Here is a 17,135-nt window from a genome sequence, read left to right on the forward strand (position 1 = left end):
GTAGAATCTTATGAACACAATTTAATCTTCACTTATCTTGAACTTGGCTTGTCTTGGCTACCTAGAAGGGGGCTCGAGGTTCGACACCTGACTTGGGCAGAGTTGTGTTTACTGAGCGCCAAAAGGCAGCACGGGAAACCAACTCCTAGATATCCCCTCCCCCCCCACTGGTCCACAAATGAGATTGGACCAAAAGCGCTCTGAGCATGCTATAAGCATGAAAGTAGCGCTATATAAAAGCTATGAAAATCCCTTAATCTATTGGACCACTGGGGCACCACATTCCTCTCTTGTCTTTAGCATTGACTAGAATCTCTTTCAATAATAGGCCTGTCCATTATTTGACGTTGTCACAGTGTTGTGCAAGGGTTATTAATTAGTTTAATAGATGTTATCAAAGCTCACCGATAGACTTGACAGAGACCAGACAAAGGTTAGGACAATGTCAGTTAGGTGTTTGTCTTGTAGAGAGACTGATATGTGGGTCGGGACAGACATTAGCAATGTTAGTTTAGGCGTAGGCTAGATACTCAGCCTATATAGAGTAGAGTTTGGGGCAATCGGGACACAACGCCATGTAGTTTTAGCAGGGGCGTGTGTCATGTAGTGTTAGCAGGGGCGTGTGTCATGTAGTGTTAGCAGGGGCGTGTGTCATGTAGTGTTAGCAGGGGCGTGTGTCGTGTGCGAGGCGTTCTCTGGTGAACGACACATACAGACATTGGGAGCAAGTCGCCGAGGTTGGCTCGCGATCTTGGCTCCAAGAGGTGTGAGTTGTTTGCCAGAGACAACATGTAGGAACTTTAATTCTTAAGGACCAGGGTAAGAAGAAATGTTTTTATTAGTTATATATCTAGTATTAGATGTTAATTGATTATGAATAAATAGAATGGCGCTTTAGCTAGTTGTTAGCGATATTTTTGATTATTTGTCTATTTAGAGTGACAGTCTTGGCGACTGTCTGAGTCTTAGTGACATTCTGACGGTCAGAGACGGTAGATCTATATATGGTGTATCTTTGCCTGCTACTCAAGGGGATATCACTCTAGTATTGAGCGGACTGTGACGTTGGGTTCCAGGATCCGTGCAGAGACTAGAGAGAGAGAGAGAGAGAGAGAGAGACAAGAGAAATGGAGAGTTCATCGTGACCTACAGCCAAGTATCAATATCTATGTGATTATTAAATTTTAATTCTAGAATCACATGAGTATTATATGTAATTATAGTTGTTAATTAAATATTTATTTTTCTTATGAAAATTTGTGTCCAGAGATCATGATTTATATCATTATTGAATATTGTGGTCTTTAATCCATAGTATTTTGTGATGCGTGTGTTGTATCAGTTAAATTACATCAGTAAGAATCATCCTAGACGTATAGACATCAAGAGCTGATATCAAGATCTTGACAATTGGGGCCTCGTCTAAAGTTTTATTTTAATTTTCTACGACACTTTAATGATGTCTGGGGGCTAATGAATAACTGGGACCTGTTATTTTTCTTTAAGTGAAAATACTTTAGTTATACTTGATATAGTATTGACATTTATTTTTTTATCCATCATAGTATTGAGAAAATTGTATTTTGCTTGTAAAGGTTTGGACGAATATTCACTGCTTAGAATTAGCATTAAGTAGAGTTTCTGTTTACACTTGTAATACCATGATTGTATTTTTCAAGATTTTTTTTTTTTCTACATTTTGTTTTCTGCCTAGCATTTGTTGTGGTACAGGTGAATTGGCTGTTTGGCAGTGGACGTCACACATGATCTATTTTTAGACTGTCACTCCTGATTCCTGCGCCCATTGTCTTGGGGCCTTCGTGTATCCACGGTTTGAGGGTAACGTAGTTATCTTCAGCGCGTGTTTTTTCAATGTTTAGGTAAGCTGTATGATGTAGTGAGATAGGTGTAAGTTTTCTTGTTTTTATTTTTGATAGGGAGCTTAGGGATTTCATAGAGGTGGGATAGAAAGAGGTGGACATTATTTTTAAAGCATAATTACTGCACTGGGCAGTGTTACATTTATACTGTGCTTATACTGTGTTTTTTGCAGGCAGACAGGGGCGAGTTATTGTTTGGAGAAGGTAGAAGGGGGTTGGACCTGTATGTTCGCGTTGGGCAAACGTATAGTGTCGTTGTCCTCAGTTATTTTTTTTTCTTGCTTTTTAGCTTGTTAAGTTTTGTAGATGGTTAGCCAGGTGAGCAGTACTGTTGGCCAGTTGTTTTTTTTGTTGCCATTTTGGTGTTTTGATAGGCGGGATAGGGGGTTTGAGAGACAGACAATGGCGTTGGGTCATGTAGTGTCTACCCCACCCATGTATTTTAGTAATGCCTATCAAACCTTGTAGTTGTTAATGGAAGTTTTGGAATTTCGTTTCCAGTGCCATGCCAGAGGGCAGGGACATTTGTTTTTCTTCTCCCTCTTAGTTGAGGTCGAGCGTTGATTTTTTTTACCTGGTGTGTCCTTGTTGTACGGATTCATGGTAGTTAAGTCACAGGGTGACGTAATGATTTTTTGTTGTTGCGGCAAGAGTTGTTTTTTTTTACAGTGGGTCTCGAGTTTTGTTGGGCCTGGTTTCAGTTTTTTGTATGCCGTCTATTTTTTTTGCTTGAACGTGTTGATGATAGTTGGCTATAGCTCTATATAGAATATCCGACATTAGGTATGTCGTGGATTTTTTTATTTCAGTGAGATGTTGCTGTGTTGACAGATCATCAGTTTATCAAGGTCATTTGATTAGTTTGTTCAACGTTTGATATTACTAAGATGTTAAAGTTTAGGCCTGACGAGCTTGAATTGGTATTGATTTTTTTTTTACATAGATTTTTTTTTGTTGGCAAATATTTGAGCTTTAGCTGAGTTATGGCGATTAATGTACACGCTATCTAGGTAGTTCAGAAAATTGACGTTTTAGGACATTTGTATCCAAGGTGGAACATGAGTTGTTTGTTGAAGAGTCAAGTGAGTCCTTCTAATGGGGGAGGGTGCATAACAGACACTGAAGTAAATGACAAAGCGTTGTTTTTTTTTCTACGACATGTGTGATGGACACTGGCAATGAGTACAGCCATTTTACAATTTCTATTCTATTATAGGGATGCTAATGAATTTTGTATTTTCATTTTATTATCATTATGTTTTAGTTACTTATATATTGAATTATACTGTTCTATATTTAGGTCGAAAATAAGATGCAAGTGGAGCTTGCAATCCGAAAAACTTTGTCCATGATTAGATGATATCATTTTTCTTACTTTTAGTTTTATATTAATTCGTGTTTTACTTGCACTCAAGATTTGATTGGCAGAATTGCATGTTCACTTTGATGTATATTTTTTTTGTAAATCTACTTGCAGAGATTCATGACTATATTATTTGATGTTTAAAGTTGAAGTTTGTGACAGTTGCAGTGCAGATATATGAGATGACGATGTTCACATGTTTGTTTTGATTTTTTTTTCTTCTTAATTACAACCACTTTGTTTATGATTTTATAATCTTATTCCAGTGTGCTACAGTTGCCTAAAGACTTTGGTTAGCAATGCTGCATGTGTTCTATAACATTATTTTTATGTCTCAATATAGTTCCAGAATTTGTTCTCCAAATGTGAGATGGTAGAGGCAGTTTAGTGAGTCGTATTAGTGTGACTTTGGTTGCAAATATTGCAACAAAAGTCAAAGGAGAAGGGGAAGATGTCACAGTGTTGTGCAAGGGTTATTAATTAGTTTAATAGATGTTATCAAAGCTCACCGATAGACTTGACAGAGACCAGACAAAGGTTAGGACAATGTCAGTTAGGTGTTTGTCTTGTAGAGAGACTGATATGTGGGTCGGGACAGACATTAGCAATGTTAGTTTAGGCGTAGGCTAGATACTCAGCCTATATAGAGTAGAGTTTGGGGCAATCGGGACACAACGCCATGTAGTTTTAGCAGGGGCGTGTGTCATGTAGTGTTAGCAGGGGCGTGTGTCATGTAGTGTTAGCAGGGGCGTGTGTCATGTAGTGTTAGCAGGGGCGTGTGTCGTGTGCGAGGCGTTCTCTGGTGAACGACACATACAGACATTGGGAGCAAGTCGCCGAGGTTGGCTCGCGATCTTGGCTCCAAGAGGTGTGAGTTGTTTGCCAGAGACAACATGTAGGAACTTTAATTCTTAAGGACCAGGGTAAGAAGAAATGTTTTTATTAGTTATATATCTAGTATTAGATGTTAATTGATTATGAATAAATAGAATGGCGCTTTAGCTAGTTGTTAGCGATATTTTTGATTATTTGTCTATTTAGAGTGACAGTCTTGGCGACTGTCTGAGTCTTAGTGACATTCTGACGGTCAGAGACGGTAGATCTATATATGGTGTATCTTTGCCTGCTACTCAAGGGGATATCACTCTAGTATTGAGCGGACTGTGACGTTGGGTTCCAGGATCCGTGCAGAGACTAGAGAGAGAGAGAGAGAGAGAGAGAGACAAGAGAAATGGAGAGTTCATCGTGACCTACAGCCAAGTATCAATATCTATGTGATTATTAAATTTTAATTCTAGAATCACATGAGTATTATATGTAATTATAGTTGTTAATTAAATATTTATTTTTCTTATGAAAATTTGTGTCCAGAGATCATGATTTATATCATTATTGAATATTGTGGTCTTTAATCCATAGTATTTTGTGATGCGTGTGTTGTATCAGTTAAATTACATCAGTAAGAATCATCCTAGACGTATAGACATCAAGAGCTGATATCAAGATCTTGACAGACGTCTTCCCATTGCTTTCTCTGTCTGCCTCTTTTTCTTTTCCCTGGTACTGTTCCATGTAGGAAGCTCTTTTTGATCCATGAGGGCATCATGATACATGGCCATACAGTTTAAGGTCATCATGGGATCAAATTCCCAAAGTGATCCTGTTTTGAATTTCCTTATTAGTGGTTCAGCTATTTGTCGGTGATACCTAGAATCCTTCTATAACACTTCAATTCCATGACTAGGATCTGCCTCTCTAATTCTGCAGTTAACTTAGGTTACTGTATTTCCAGAGTTTGCACATTGTATCTTATGTTGATTTAATTTAGCCTTTAACAAAAAAAGACTAAGACTAAAACTATAACTGTTTTATTGATCCATATGGAAATTTGTTGTGATTACAAGGACTCTTTTCTCATATAAAGACAACACAACAGAAACATACTCATAAATAGAACTTAATGTTGACGAAATTGATTTTGTAGAATAAAAAAACAAGAAAAATGTAAATGAATATTAGCGATTTACTAATCTAGTTGATGAGTATATATGGGACTTTGATATTATTAGATGGGAAAAAAAAGCTGATCTTAATTTTTATTTCTGTATGCTCCATGTGAAGACAGTGAGGAAATGACTCATACACAACAAGAATACATTACTATTATCACTAACATTTACATATTTAAAAAACAAAATTTAAAAGATTTTAAATAAAAGTAAATAGTAAAAACAGAAATAACTAGATCTACTTTATAAGTTCACTCTGAAGTACTGATTATAAAACTACTGTTAGACAATGTACACTATGGCTGATAAGAGAGGTGACATCTACTATTATCTATGTCAAGTGATAACCAACTACTGGCTGCCTAGAGGTGGACTGATTGCATACATCTGGATAATGTTTCTGCACATCAAAGTTCACAAAATCAGAGGTTTCGATTTACCCGTGAATTTCATGGAGGGGATAGTTCAAAATGCCAGTTAGGATGGATTAAATAGATGTAAGACGACCCCCATGATTAAAAATGAATGAAGCTATACAAGAGAGGGGAGAGAATACTACAGATCTGCTAATTATGAATGATAAAGATATTGTGTACAAAGATAGTGTCATGACACCTACTATAGCTACTGTTTCTAATGATACAGATGGGGGTTACTTTGGAGTTCAGGTGAGACAAATAACCACTGTTAAATAATTCCTTATTAAATAGAAAAATGCTTGTCTTTATTTATCTTTTTGCATTTACATCTTTTTTTTCTTCTCCTATTTTTGTTTTTTCCCCATTTGTCTCTGTTTGAATCTATTTGTTTTATTATCTTCTTATCTTATATAATACAGACATTACTTCAAAAAAGAAGATGATTACGTCCTACTTGTCATGTATTTGGTCATGCATATTAACCAATTACATAAATTCTGCAGAGTCACTGGTTTTCCTGGCTAGCCTAGGCAACCCATTCCATGCTCTGATAGCGCTAGGGAAGAAGGAGCATTTGTACAAATTTGTCCTAGCATATAGAACGAGAAACGTGCCTTTATCTTTGTGTCTTTATTATTATTTATTTTTTATTATTTTCTTCTTATTATCAATGCTTCAATATCTCTCCACATTTGTTTACTTTATATTCTCTACATTAAGATACATTTTTGGACTTTTCTTCAGTTTCTTGTTTAGATGAGAGATAAGAGGGGATATTAATATAGTATCATTAGAAACAGGAGGCCTTGTGGCTGAGCGGTAAAGCACTTGGCTTCCAAACCAGGGATCGGGGTTCAAATCCTGGTGAAGACTGGGATTTTTAATTTCGGAGTCCATCCAGCTCCTAATGAGTACCTGACGTTAGTTGGGGAAAAGTAAAGGTGGTTGGTCATTGTGCTGGCCACATGACACCCTCGTTAACCGTAGGCAACAGAAACAGGTGACCTTTACATGAATTCTCTCAATATGTTTGCTTCATATTTGCAGCCTTATATAATAAGCAATATCCAGTTTACACAAAATTAGCCTTGAACACAACTTAGAATTACACTTAGATCTTTAGGCATTGTTCAAAACAGAGGGCAACAAGCTCTTTACCTTTAGTAAAATCACTAAATTTAGAAAGCCTTCAGGACAGAAGGCTCAAAAGTAAAGTAGCAATCATACATAAAATACTGAACCATAATCTTCAAATACAAAAACAAAATTTAATAAAATACTCTGAAAGACACAAAGATAAAGGCACATTCCTCGTCCCATATGCTAGGACAAATTTGTACAAATACTCCTTCTTCCCTAGTGCTATTAGAGCATGGAATGGGTTGCCTGAGCTAGCTAGGAGAACCAGTGACTTGGCAGAGTTTAAGTCATTGGTTAATATGCATGACTAAATGCATGACGCATAGGACGTAATCATCTTCTTTTTTGAAGTAACGTCTGTATTATATAAGAAGATAAGATAAGATAGGCCACAAGCAACTTCGCCCTTTCCCAGCTAATGTCTATGGATTTTAGGTTTTTATGAAGGTGTTTTTGTTCTCCTTTATTCAGACTTCATGTTATGGCTGTCTTTAGGAGGTAGAGACTGGTCTCCATGCTACTTGATTTTTGCTTGCCCAGACAGGCCATAGGTTTTGAAAGACAGCTCCTGCTTTTCTTATCTGGCATGCAACAACCTGATATGCATCTCCATGGCTTGTGATAAGCCTAAATGAGTTTATTTCTCTATATGTTAAAGCTGCAAAGTCCATGTCCATCAGTGGGTTTTATTCACACCATGGGATACTGAATGCCGACTGATTCATGATTTTTTTTTTCATGACATACTCGATGGTTAGCAGAAAGAGAGATGGGAAAAAAATGAACCCCGGTACATCTTCATATAGAAGAACTTGTCATTCCTTTGTCTCTTATGATGCTGAAAATGGATTTCTGTAGATTTCTGTAGATGTGTTACAGAATCTGGACAAATTGTAGAGGGATGATATATTGTTCTCGTTATTTTTAAGAGTGATCGCCATTGATGCTTTCAAATGATTTTTTAAAATGATTTGAAGCTGATCATGAGTCTTTATTGGTATTCCAGGCTTTGCTCGATAATGTTTCGCAGGATGAACATTCTTCCTCTTCAGAATCTTGCTTGCTCTCCTTTGACCTGTTGTAATAACTACAGAAGAACAATACAAATACAAATACTTTGCCCAATACTGAGAGGATGGTGATACCTCTCCAGTTTTTGCAGTGTGTAATGCTGCCTTTTTTGGGGGGGAGTTTTATGAATCCTTTCTGCCAGTCTTCAGGGACTTACCTTTGCCAGCACAGATTTATTAAATCAGTCATTTTATCAACAAGGTATTCTTCTCCATTTCTAGTCCTGGTGTTTGTTATTTTTTAGTAGTCTTATAGCCATGTACATCTCTTCCATTGTGACTGAACTTGTCATAATCTCTATGGAAGGGTCTTTAATTGTGAAAGTCACGTCCAGAGGTGATTGGTTGAGGCTGAAGTGTTAGGGTTAGTAGTGATTTGCCATGTCTTTCTTTGATGAAAGCATGTCTGCTCTTTGGTCGAGGGAAGTCACAGACAAAGCAATGGAGAGTCTGTGTGTCATTCTCGCAAGTAGCTGCTTGGCTCCTCCTGTTCAAGCCAGTTTTGTTCATATGACCAGCGACTTCTCTTTACTTTCAAATTTGCTTCCCTTTAGGCCTCCTCTTCTCTGCGATCATGTTTTGTATTTTTCTGGTCTCTAAGTTTGAAATCTCTTTTCTCATCAATCAGCTTCCATGTTCTGTTGTGTATCTACCATTCCTTGTATGAACCTCTAATCAATTTTAATTATTGAGTGAATCTCTAATAAAAACAACAACTTTTATTTCTAACAAATATCTTATATAATGATGATCATTATTTTGTGCTAGATCTAGAAAATTAACACTTTTGACAAAATGACACTCATAATTCATGATAATAACAATCCTGATATGAAATATTGACAACCCTGAAATTAAAATCATGAAACTCATTTTAAAACATTGATTCTCCTGATATGTGACAATCTTGATATGGAACTCACTCAATCAACTTGACAGAATTTAAAAAAATCAACATTTTAATAAGAAGAAGATCTGCAGCAAATAAACTTTGCCTTAGAATCACATTAGTAGTTGAATAAATGGAAAATAAAATCAGAAGAATAGATAAATGACTTTAAGGCTCACTACTTAAACAAACTGCATATAAAATCAGAAGTTTAATAGACTATATGAAATTGAATTAGTAGATGAATAGACTGTAAGAGTTAGGTGACCCATTGCTCCGTGAAACTCTAAAAAAAATTACCTTCAAAATAAGTGGTGGACCAACTAAAGGTGGGTAACTCTTCAACGGTTTCATTTTCTTTGGAGTTTCAATATCAGTACAATCACTCTGAGTTAGAGAATGAAGAAAACAATTATTTTCAAATTTTTTTATTTTTTTTTGCACAATGAACATAATGCTATGTAGAAAAATAATTGTTCCACTCTATTTAAGTTCGAACATTGGGCATACTAATCATCGTAATTCTTTGGATTTGTTTACACATTATTGGAAGGTGCAGAGAAAAACTATATGGTTGCTGGAGCCTCGGATCCTTGTTGAACTGAGTGACAAACATTTGTATGATGTTAAGGGGGGTGGCGTAAGGTAAGGTGTGGCTTAGAAGAACCTAGCATGTGCAGATTGTGCCGACCAAGATTAAGGTTAGTACTGGAATAAGACACAGAAAGTAGTAAGCGGAGCTATAGAAATCTGATCAAGTCTATACTTCTGGTGGTGTCTAACAGGTTTCCTGCCCATGTAAGCTTGTGAATTAAGCTGTGGATTAAACTATGGCTGAACTCTCCAATTTACAACCATGTCTCATGTCTGTCCATGTTCCAGGAGAGCAATACACTCCATTTTCTGAACAGCTGAACTCTGCTTCAATAATAGTTAGTCTCCTTTAGTCGTAGAGCAAGTGAGATGAAAGCCTGGGCATTGTTTATGGTCGGAACGATGTTGCCCACACAGCAGTTCCCACCTCTCCGCACCAAAGGAATGGAATATCCAATACAGTTTGGGATCAGTGGTGCTGCAGGCTCTGCTTCAATATAAACACTGGACAAATCTAATAGATTGTATGGTTAAGATTGCATATTGTTTTATTTTATTTTGCAATCAACTATAAATAGTCAAATTTTTGTTGCAGAGCTAATGCAATTAGGTAGGTTATCTAAATTAGAAACACTAGATGGCTCTTCTAGGGACAACTGAGTTTACAGTTGATAGTGTTGATCCAAAGGAAACAGTATCATCTTCAACTTCACTGTTACAACAAAACAAATCTTGATTTTAAAATTCTGAGGATTAACTTAAATGACATTTTTTTTTTGCATAACCATTGCCTAGATAATATGTCATGCAAGCTAAGGAATTTTGTAGTATCATTTTCTTTCAAAATAAAATGGGGTTAACAAGGTGAAAAGCTTGGGCCAATGACCAATCGGTCATGTCGTTTGCACAATGACCCAATGTTTAAACCCTGCCCCAAATATCTTCTGCTGTCCTGCAGAAGGAAGGGACTAGGACACAATCTTCACTTCTGAAGTAACAAATGAAACTTACAGTCAATAGCTTTGTAAGTATGTATAAACCTATGAGTAGGATCTAATCTAAAACTTACATCTGAGTCTGTGCTAACGTCTGTCAAGGGTATACCAAACTCATCATTGGGCTGAAGAGAAAAGGGACTTAAATCTGTAACTGTTCTATCTTCATGAGTGCTTTCTCCTTCAGAATGAGTTTTTCCTGAAGTTTGTCGAGAGTTACTTTTGCCTTAAAGATAAAAATATATATTATAAACCCATGCGTAAAACTAAGCAGCAGTAAGACTTTTTATACATTTCTTTTTAGGGGCCTATAATTTTACTATTTTATAATAATAAGGCTTGTCTTCGAGTCCAAAGCTTAGTGAGGAATGCAGTATTTCCTGTGGGTGCGCAGCCCCAGCTGTGACCTACATATTTTGCCACATCCAAGGCAAGCATAATCATTGTCCGCAGGTGGTCGATTTAGATTTTCTTTTCGCTGTCTGCGTTTGTCCGCGGCAGCAGATTTTCTTTTGGTCTCAAATGTGTATCCTGCGGTCTTTGTGAGTGACCTTCAGTTGCCTCATATGGTGCCGCATGCAGCTAGGTGCTCTCTTCTATGTCAGCCAAGGAAAGTTGACGCCTAAGCTGGTCATTGAAGCATTTCTGTGGGGCGCCTCTGTTACGTTGACCACCTTTTAGCTCACCAAAAAAGACTGCCTTTGGCATATGTTCATCTCCCATACGGGATACGTGCCCTACCCAGCGTAACTGTCAGACCATAAGAAGTCCCTCTATACTGTCCATACCAGCATTCACAAGGACATCGCTGTTTGTAGTGCGGTCCTGCCACCGTATTTCCATGATGGAGCACAAGCATCTTTGGTGAAAGCACTCAAGAAGTCTGAATTCAGTCCTAATTAGTTAACGAGTGTCATGTGACAAGCACAACAACAGACTGCTTTTACATTTCCCCAACTAATGTCAGGTACCCATTGGAGTTGGGTGGACTCAGGGGTGCTCTCAAAATCCCAGGATTCAAACCCAAGACCTTTCAGTTCAATTGCCAAGCACTTTACTACTCAGCTCCCACACCTCTGATCATCTTCAAGGATTCTGTAAATGTATGGAAGTGTCACACATTAGTTTTAGAACCACTGTGACACAAAGTAAACTAGTAGTGATTTAGCAATCATGTAACTACTTCGTGCTAATGCACGAGGGGATGTTGGGTTTGTGACTGACCACGGAGTGATTTTAGTTAGTTGATTTTGGACTCCTGAGAGTAAGGAGCTATACAAGAGAGTGTGATATGTTATGATATGACTTAGAGTATTACTGCAAGTTGTGGTCTAGATATGTAGATGTTTTTCACTTGGATTATGTGAAGCCTATTGTATATTTTCTATGGCTCTGTTTGCCAACAAACTTATTTTATCTATCATGCAATAAACCTATATGTTGTCTGCAAAATGAGGACTTATTCAGTTCGTGATTGTTATAAACTGTTGTGCTATAGCTGGAGTCTTACGACGTAACAAGTAGTGCAGAAACTCAAGTAATATGAAGTCATCCTCAATCAGGGCCGTAAATCATTATAAACGCAACACCTAAACCATTTACAGGAAGCATTGCATAATATAATTAGCTAAAACTGAAGAAGTAGAATACTTAAAGCTGACTGTAATGTAAATAGAAAATAAAGAAGTCTCATTTTCATCCAAATCAACTTTGTAGATCTGTACCTCGACAACTTGTCTCTTAAGCTTCCAAAGTTTTAAATGGGAAAAATACTAAGTGAAATAAATTATTTAGCTGTATTGTTGTTTATATTTTAGTTTTTAAAAAGTTCTATGAATAAATGTGTTTAATCATACCATTTCTTGATGCAATGATAGTAGCTTGTCCCGATAACTCAGCATTATCTTTCCATGACCAATCAGTTTGTGTAAACTCAGTAGTGAAAATAACTTTCCTTCCATCAAATGCAGTCTTAGATTCTGAAAATCTTTTCAGCTTTTTGGTTCTAAGCAATAGGACAAAACAATAAGTCAGATTTAAAGGTTAATTGAACAGAATCCTATAAAATACAAAATTCTACCTTTAAAAAATGTTTCTGATAAACATAATGATATAATGTAGTATTGTCATATTAAATAAACTCTTGTCATGTTTAATCTAGTGTTGCCATGTTAATGTTAAAATACAGAAGGTCCACAGATTGGGTCAGTCCAGAGTTCCAATGTTTCATGGTTATGACACATGGCCCTCCCATAAACTAAAAAAAGCCTTGTTTCAACTATAGTGGTTTTGCATCCTAAAAGCAAAATTTGTGTACGAAAACGAAAACTATAGCTGGTTTGCGCTGAAGAAGAATACATCGGAGGCAGCTGTGGACTGAGGAGATCCTGTACCCTCTTCCTCAGCTGCCTCTCCAGACTTAACTGTCAAAGTACCTCCAGCATTTTCTGCAGATTTTGTCTCTCCAGACTTAACTGTCCCAGTATCTCCAGCACCTTCTGCCGCTTCCCCCTCCCAATAAGCCTGTATTCTCTTTTTTATGCTTTATTACTGTTTTATTTCATTTCTAAACATATTTTATATTTTCTTAATATGTTTTTTAATAATTATACAGGCTACTGTGTTAGGATAGGATAAGTGCTTAAGTCAGGGGTTCTCAACCTGTGGGTCGCGATCCCCTTGGGGGTCGAATGACTATTTGTCAGGGGTCGCCTAAGACCATCGCAAATATGGATTGCTATTGTGTATTCCTTTATTGCTGTATGTGTGTGTGGGTGGGGGTCACGGCAAAGTGGGGGATTCTAAAAAGGGGTCGCCGACCATAAACGGTTGAGAACCGCTGGCTAAAGGTATTTACATACATGTAAGTATGTATGTTCCAACTTACACTGGAAATCGCTTTACTACATATGAAGGGATAAACATCTTAGCCTGAGGAGCCCCTGTATAGCATAAATAAGTTCTATGCGAAGTTATCATACTAATTGTTGAGTTCTAATTTTTAATGCATAATTTTATGTCTTAAACAAATGTTAAAATATAAATTACATCATAAAATCCTTTTGAATTTTAAGTAATTTACTTTTAAGCATTATTAAAACATAATAAAATGAAATAGAATATCCAGATTTTTTCTTATTAAATAACAAACCATCTTCTAAATGACAATGTGACATGAGTTTATCTCCATATCCAGTAGTAATTCAAAATTTTTTTAAAGTAAAGTATTAAAAAAACTTTGAAAATCAAATTGAATTTTCAAAATTTTTTTTATTAAATAACAAAACCGCCTTCTATATGCCAATCCAGGAATTTCTGAGATGTACAAGTGAAGAAAATAATAAGCAAGAGTTGAATTCAGACGACAAAGACAAAGAAATTTTAGTACGTCTTGAAGAAGGAGATCCAAAAACTCTGTTATACCTTCAAGAAGAAGACAAAGACAGTGTCACATGTCTTAAAGAAGGAAGCAGAGATACTTTAGTGAGCCTTGAAGACAGATTGACTGTTCATGGCTCCAATCTTTCAAGACCAAATCAAGAAAAGTTGAGCAGTAATGTTACACAGAATGTAAGTCCTGGTATTTTCTAATCTATTTCCTTTATATGTGAGATAAGGTTTTAAAAGATGGCCAATATTTGGTTTACCGCTTTTACATCCTGTTCTTTGGCTAATTTCTGCAATTTCTGCTAATTTCTGCAATTTGATTATTCCTTTAAACTGAATCTAGTTTCCAGGTCTCATATTTGTTTTTAGATTAAGGATTCTTTTCTCAGAGTGTGTTCCTTGAAAGTTCAGTCAACTGACTTAATTCTCTGATTAAAAAAATTGCTTCTTTGATATTTTTCCAGTAATGGACATTTAAAATATATTTTTATCTTTGTATTTTAATTTGAGTCTTTTATTATGTTTTAGTAATGAAATAGGTATTCTGTACAGATAAGGGTGTGAGTGTTCTGTACAGATATGTGTGGGTATGTGCTTGTTTTGGTAAATGCACTCTGTACAAGACTTTGGCTTTTATCTCCAACCCAGATGTTTCATTGCAAAGGAACTTATCATTCTTATGTATACTTTGAATGATTTATTTTTTATGATTCCTTGTTTTTTAAAATTATCTTTTAAAACAAACCAGCTTAGGATATTATATCTAAATCTTATTACACTTTTTTTTGTGACTTATAAGATACTGTCTAGGCTTATAACTAAGAGACTTGGAAAATATTCAGAAGAAATCTTAGGTGACTACCAATGTGGTTTCAGACCCAACAAATCCACAACCGACCACATCTTCACACTAAGATGTATACTAGAAAAATGCCATGAATACAACATACCAATCCACCAACTCTTTATAAACTATAAAATGGCTTATGACAGTATCAGAAGGAAATACCTATATGACACACTACAGGATTTTGGAATACCCAATAAGCTGACAAGACTTATACATATGACATTAAACAACTCAAAAAGCAAAGTCAAAGTCATTTAGGATTAAACGAGGATTAAGACAAGGAGACGCACTTTCCTGCATGCTTTTCAACTTAACACTGGAGAGAGTTATAAGAAATATACACATAAACACAAGGGGAACTATTACTAACTACTTCAGGAGAGAAAACATGGGTCCACAACCAACAGGGACGATATACAGCCAACCTCTACAATACCTTGCTTATGCCGATGACATTGCCTTATTGGGTAAAGAAACCTCTGACATCGCTAGAACCTTCATACAACTAGAAGAAGCATCTCGACCAGCAGGACTTGAGGTCAATGACAGTAAAACCAAGTACATCACAATGACAAGAGACAATCAAACAGAGGGACAAAATATCAAAATCAAAGACCACGAATTTGAAAACGTCCAAACTTTCAAATATCTAGGAAGTACTATTAATTTCAAAAATGACCTACTAACAGAAATAAAGGAAAGAATAGCAGCAGGCAACAGGGCATTTTATAGCACCCACCATCTACTTAAGAGCAAAATGATTTCAAGTAAAACCAAGAAAATAATATACAAAACTATAATAAGACCAGCAGCAATGTATGGAAGTGAGACCTAGACACTGACAAAGACATCTGAAAATTTACTTAACACTTGGGAAAGAAAAATCCTTAGGAAAATCTATGGTGCCATACAGGATGAAACAGGGTGGAGGACACGCACTAACCATGAGTTATATCAATTATATGAAGACCCACCAATAGTGAACGAAATAAAAAAGAACAGACTACGTTGGGCAGGTCACCTTGAAAGAATGTCAGACAACAGAGGGGCGAAAATCGTATACAGGCAAAAACCAAAAGGCAGGCGACTCAAAGGCAGACCCCGAATGCGATGGATAGATGACGTGGAAGCAGATCTGAAGCAGCTTGGGGTTAGGGCGTGGAGACGAAAGGCCCAGGAGAGATCTGAATGGAAGGATGTGTTAAAGCAGGCCAGAGCCCTCCATGGGCTGTAGCGCCACTGGGATGGATGGATTACACTTTTACACTAAATTATCTACAATGTTAATGTTTTGTCATGAAGTCTTATATAAATAAGTAATTTTGTTTCCAAGACAATAGTTTTTTATGAGTAGGATTTAATAATTTTATTTATCCTTAAAAATCAATAGGTTTAAAAAAAAAAAAAAATATATATATGTGTATTGTAAATCAAAATATTGTATTTACAAACTAAAATATTCACCTGATTTTTGATGACTTTTTGTTGTCAGAATCATTACTTTTTTCATCTTTTCCTCCTGATTTACTGGAAACTAAGAAATTATTGAAACATTAATTATAAACAAATATTTGTTTTACAAATCTGAAAATATTATCAGTTCAAAAAGAGCTTTAAGTATGGTGAAAAAAAAAAGTAACCAAAAAAATTCTAATTAGAAAATTTTGCTGCGATGATTAAAAAAAGAGATAAACAAAATTTAATCTTTTCATATATAATAACTGTATAGTGTTAAGGCTTCCGCGCGGTGTTGATTCTTGGAAATATATCTAGTGTAGACCTGACTGGAAGTAACGCTGAACTCAACTACTTCAGTAACACCGGCGAAAGGCCGAAACAATCAAATATGTAGTCGACGCTGATATATTGTTCTACAAATATGTTTAATACTCAAGAAGGGAATCGTCCGATGTCAGCTATGTCCGTAAATCCGTATATCTATTGTACTCAAGTCTACTACTCTACAAGAAGCGTCTTCTTTTTAGCGTCACTTAGAGCGTTCTTATTTTTTAAAGATCTGTCACGTCACTTGTCGCTAATTAAAACTTTCCCCTTATTCCCGAAACAAATAACTAATTCCTAATCATGTCATAACAATAGGTATAAACTAATTAAGGCTGCTTGATTATGTGGTATGAACTCTGGACTGTTATTTCATGGTTTTAATGGCCCAGAGTTGATATCCTCCACTCTCCCATCCCCTGTTGATTTTGAATAAGTGATGCAGAACTGTTTGAGCAGTTTACTTTTAGTTTTTTTCTTCTTTTTTTTTTTTTTAAAATTTAAGCAGGTATGAAAATGCAAAAATCTTTAAAAATTAAAAAGTTTGTGTGCGTGTGGAGCCCTAATAATGAAGGCCCTTTAATCAAATGGGGGAAAAAAAAGGGATTCATGCAAAAATTATGTAGTTGGTGTTATTATAATGTGGTACAATCTTTCTAGAAATTAAAAAAAAAAAAGTACAGTACCAACTATTTTAAATTAGACAGGCACAGATGTTTGTTTGTAAAATGTTTTACATGTTTCGGATGTTCCTTCA

General features: G+C 36.0%; 2 protein-coding genes and 1 long non-coding RNA gene across 10 annotated transcripts in view; 2 read left to right on the forward strand and 1 right to left on the reverse strand.

Annotated features, from left to right (window-relative positions):
- Positions 1 to 17,135, reverse strand: part of LOC106070952 (glutamate-rich protein 6-like) — a 47,905-nt gene that overhangs the window by 24,913 nt on the left and 5,857 nt on the right. For all 6 annotated transcript variants that reach the window (XM_056012580.1, XM_056012585.1, XM_056012581.1 and 3 more), the window contains 4 exons: positions 16,061 to 16,130; positions 12,216 to 12,364; positions 10,434 to 10,585; positions 9,071 to 9,157 (listed from right to left, as the gene is read on the reverse strand). In XM_056012580.1, coding sequence (XP_055868555.1) covers positions 9,071 to 9,157; positions 10,434 to 10,585; positions 12,216 to 12,364; positions 16,061 to 16,130 — 458 coding nt within the window. The remainder of the gene's footprint in view (positions 1 to 9,070; positions 9,158 to 10,433; positions 10,586 to 12,215; positions 12,365 to 16,060; positions 16,131 to 17,135) is intronic.
- Positions 354 to 4,603, forward strand: LOC129923112 (uncharacterized). Its single transcript, XR_008775043.1, has 2 exons — positions 354 to 819; positions 938 to 4,603. It is a non-coding gene; the product is annotated as an uncharacterized LOC129923112 (long non-coding RNA).
- The window catches only part of LOC106070951 (putative glycerol kinase 5), a 40,346-nt gene continuing 28,828 nt past the window's right edge, over positions 5,618 to 17,135 (forward strand). For 2 of the 3 annotated variants that reach the window (XR_008775042.1, XM_056012586.1), the window contains exons 1-2: positions 5,618 to 5,920; positions 13,669 to 13,929. Coding sequence is in view for 1 of the 3 variants with exons in the window: in XM_056012586.1 (XP_055868561.1) it covers positions 5,774 to 5,920; positions 13,669 to 13,929 (408 nt within the window). In the remaining 2 variants the exon portion in view is untranslated. Of the gene's footprint in view, positions 5,921 to 13,668; positions 13,930 to 17,135 lie in introns of those variants that run through there. The other variant, XM_056012590.1, reaches the window with a different exon arrangement.

The sequence above is a fragment of the Biomphalaria glabrata genome, chromosome 15 (genome assembly GCF_947242115.1).
Source record: "Biomphalaria glabrata chromosome 15, xgBioGlab47.1, whole genome shotgun sequence".
Taxonomy (NCBI): Eukaryota; Metazoa; Mollusca; class Gastropoda; family Planorbidae; genus Biomphalaria; species Biomphalaria glabrata.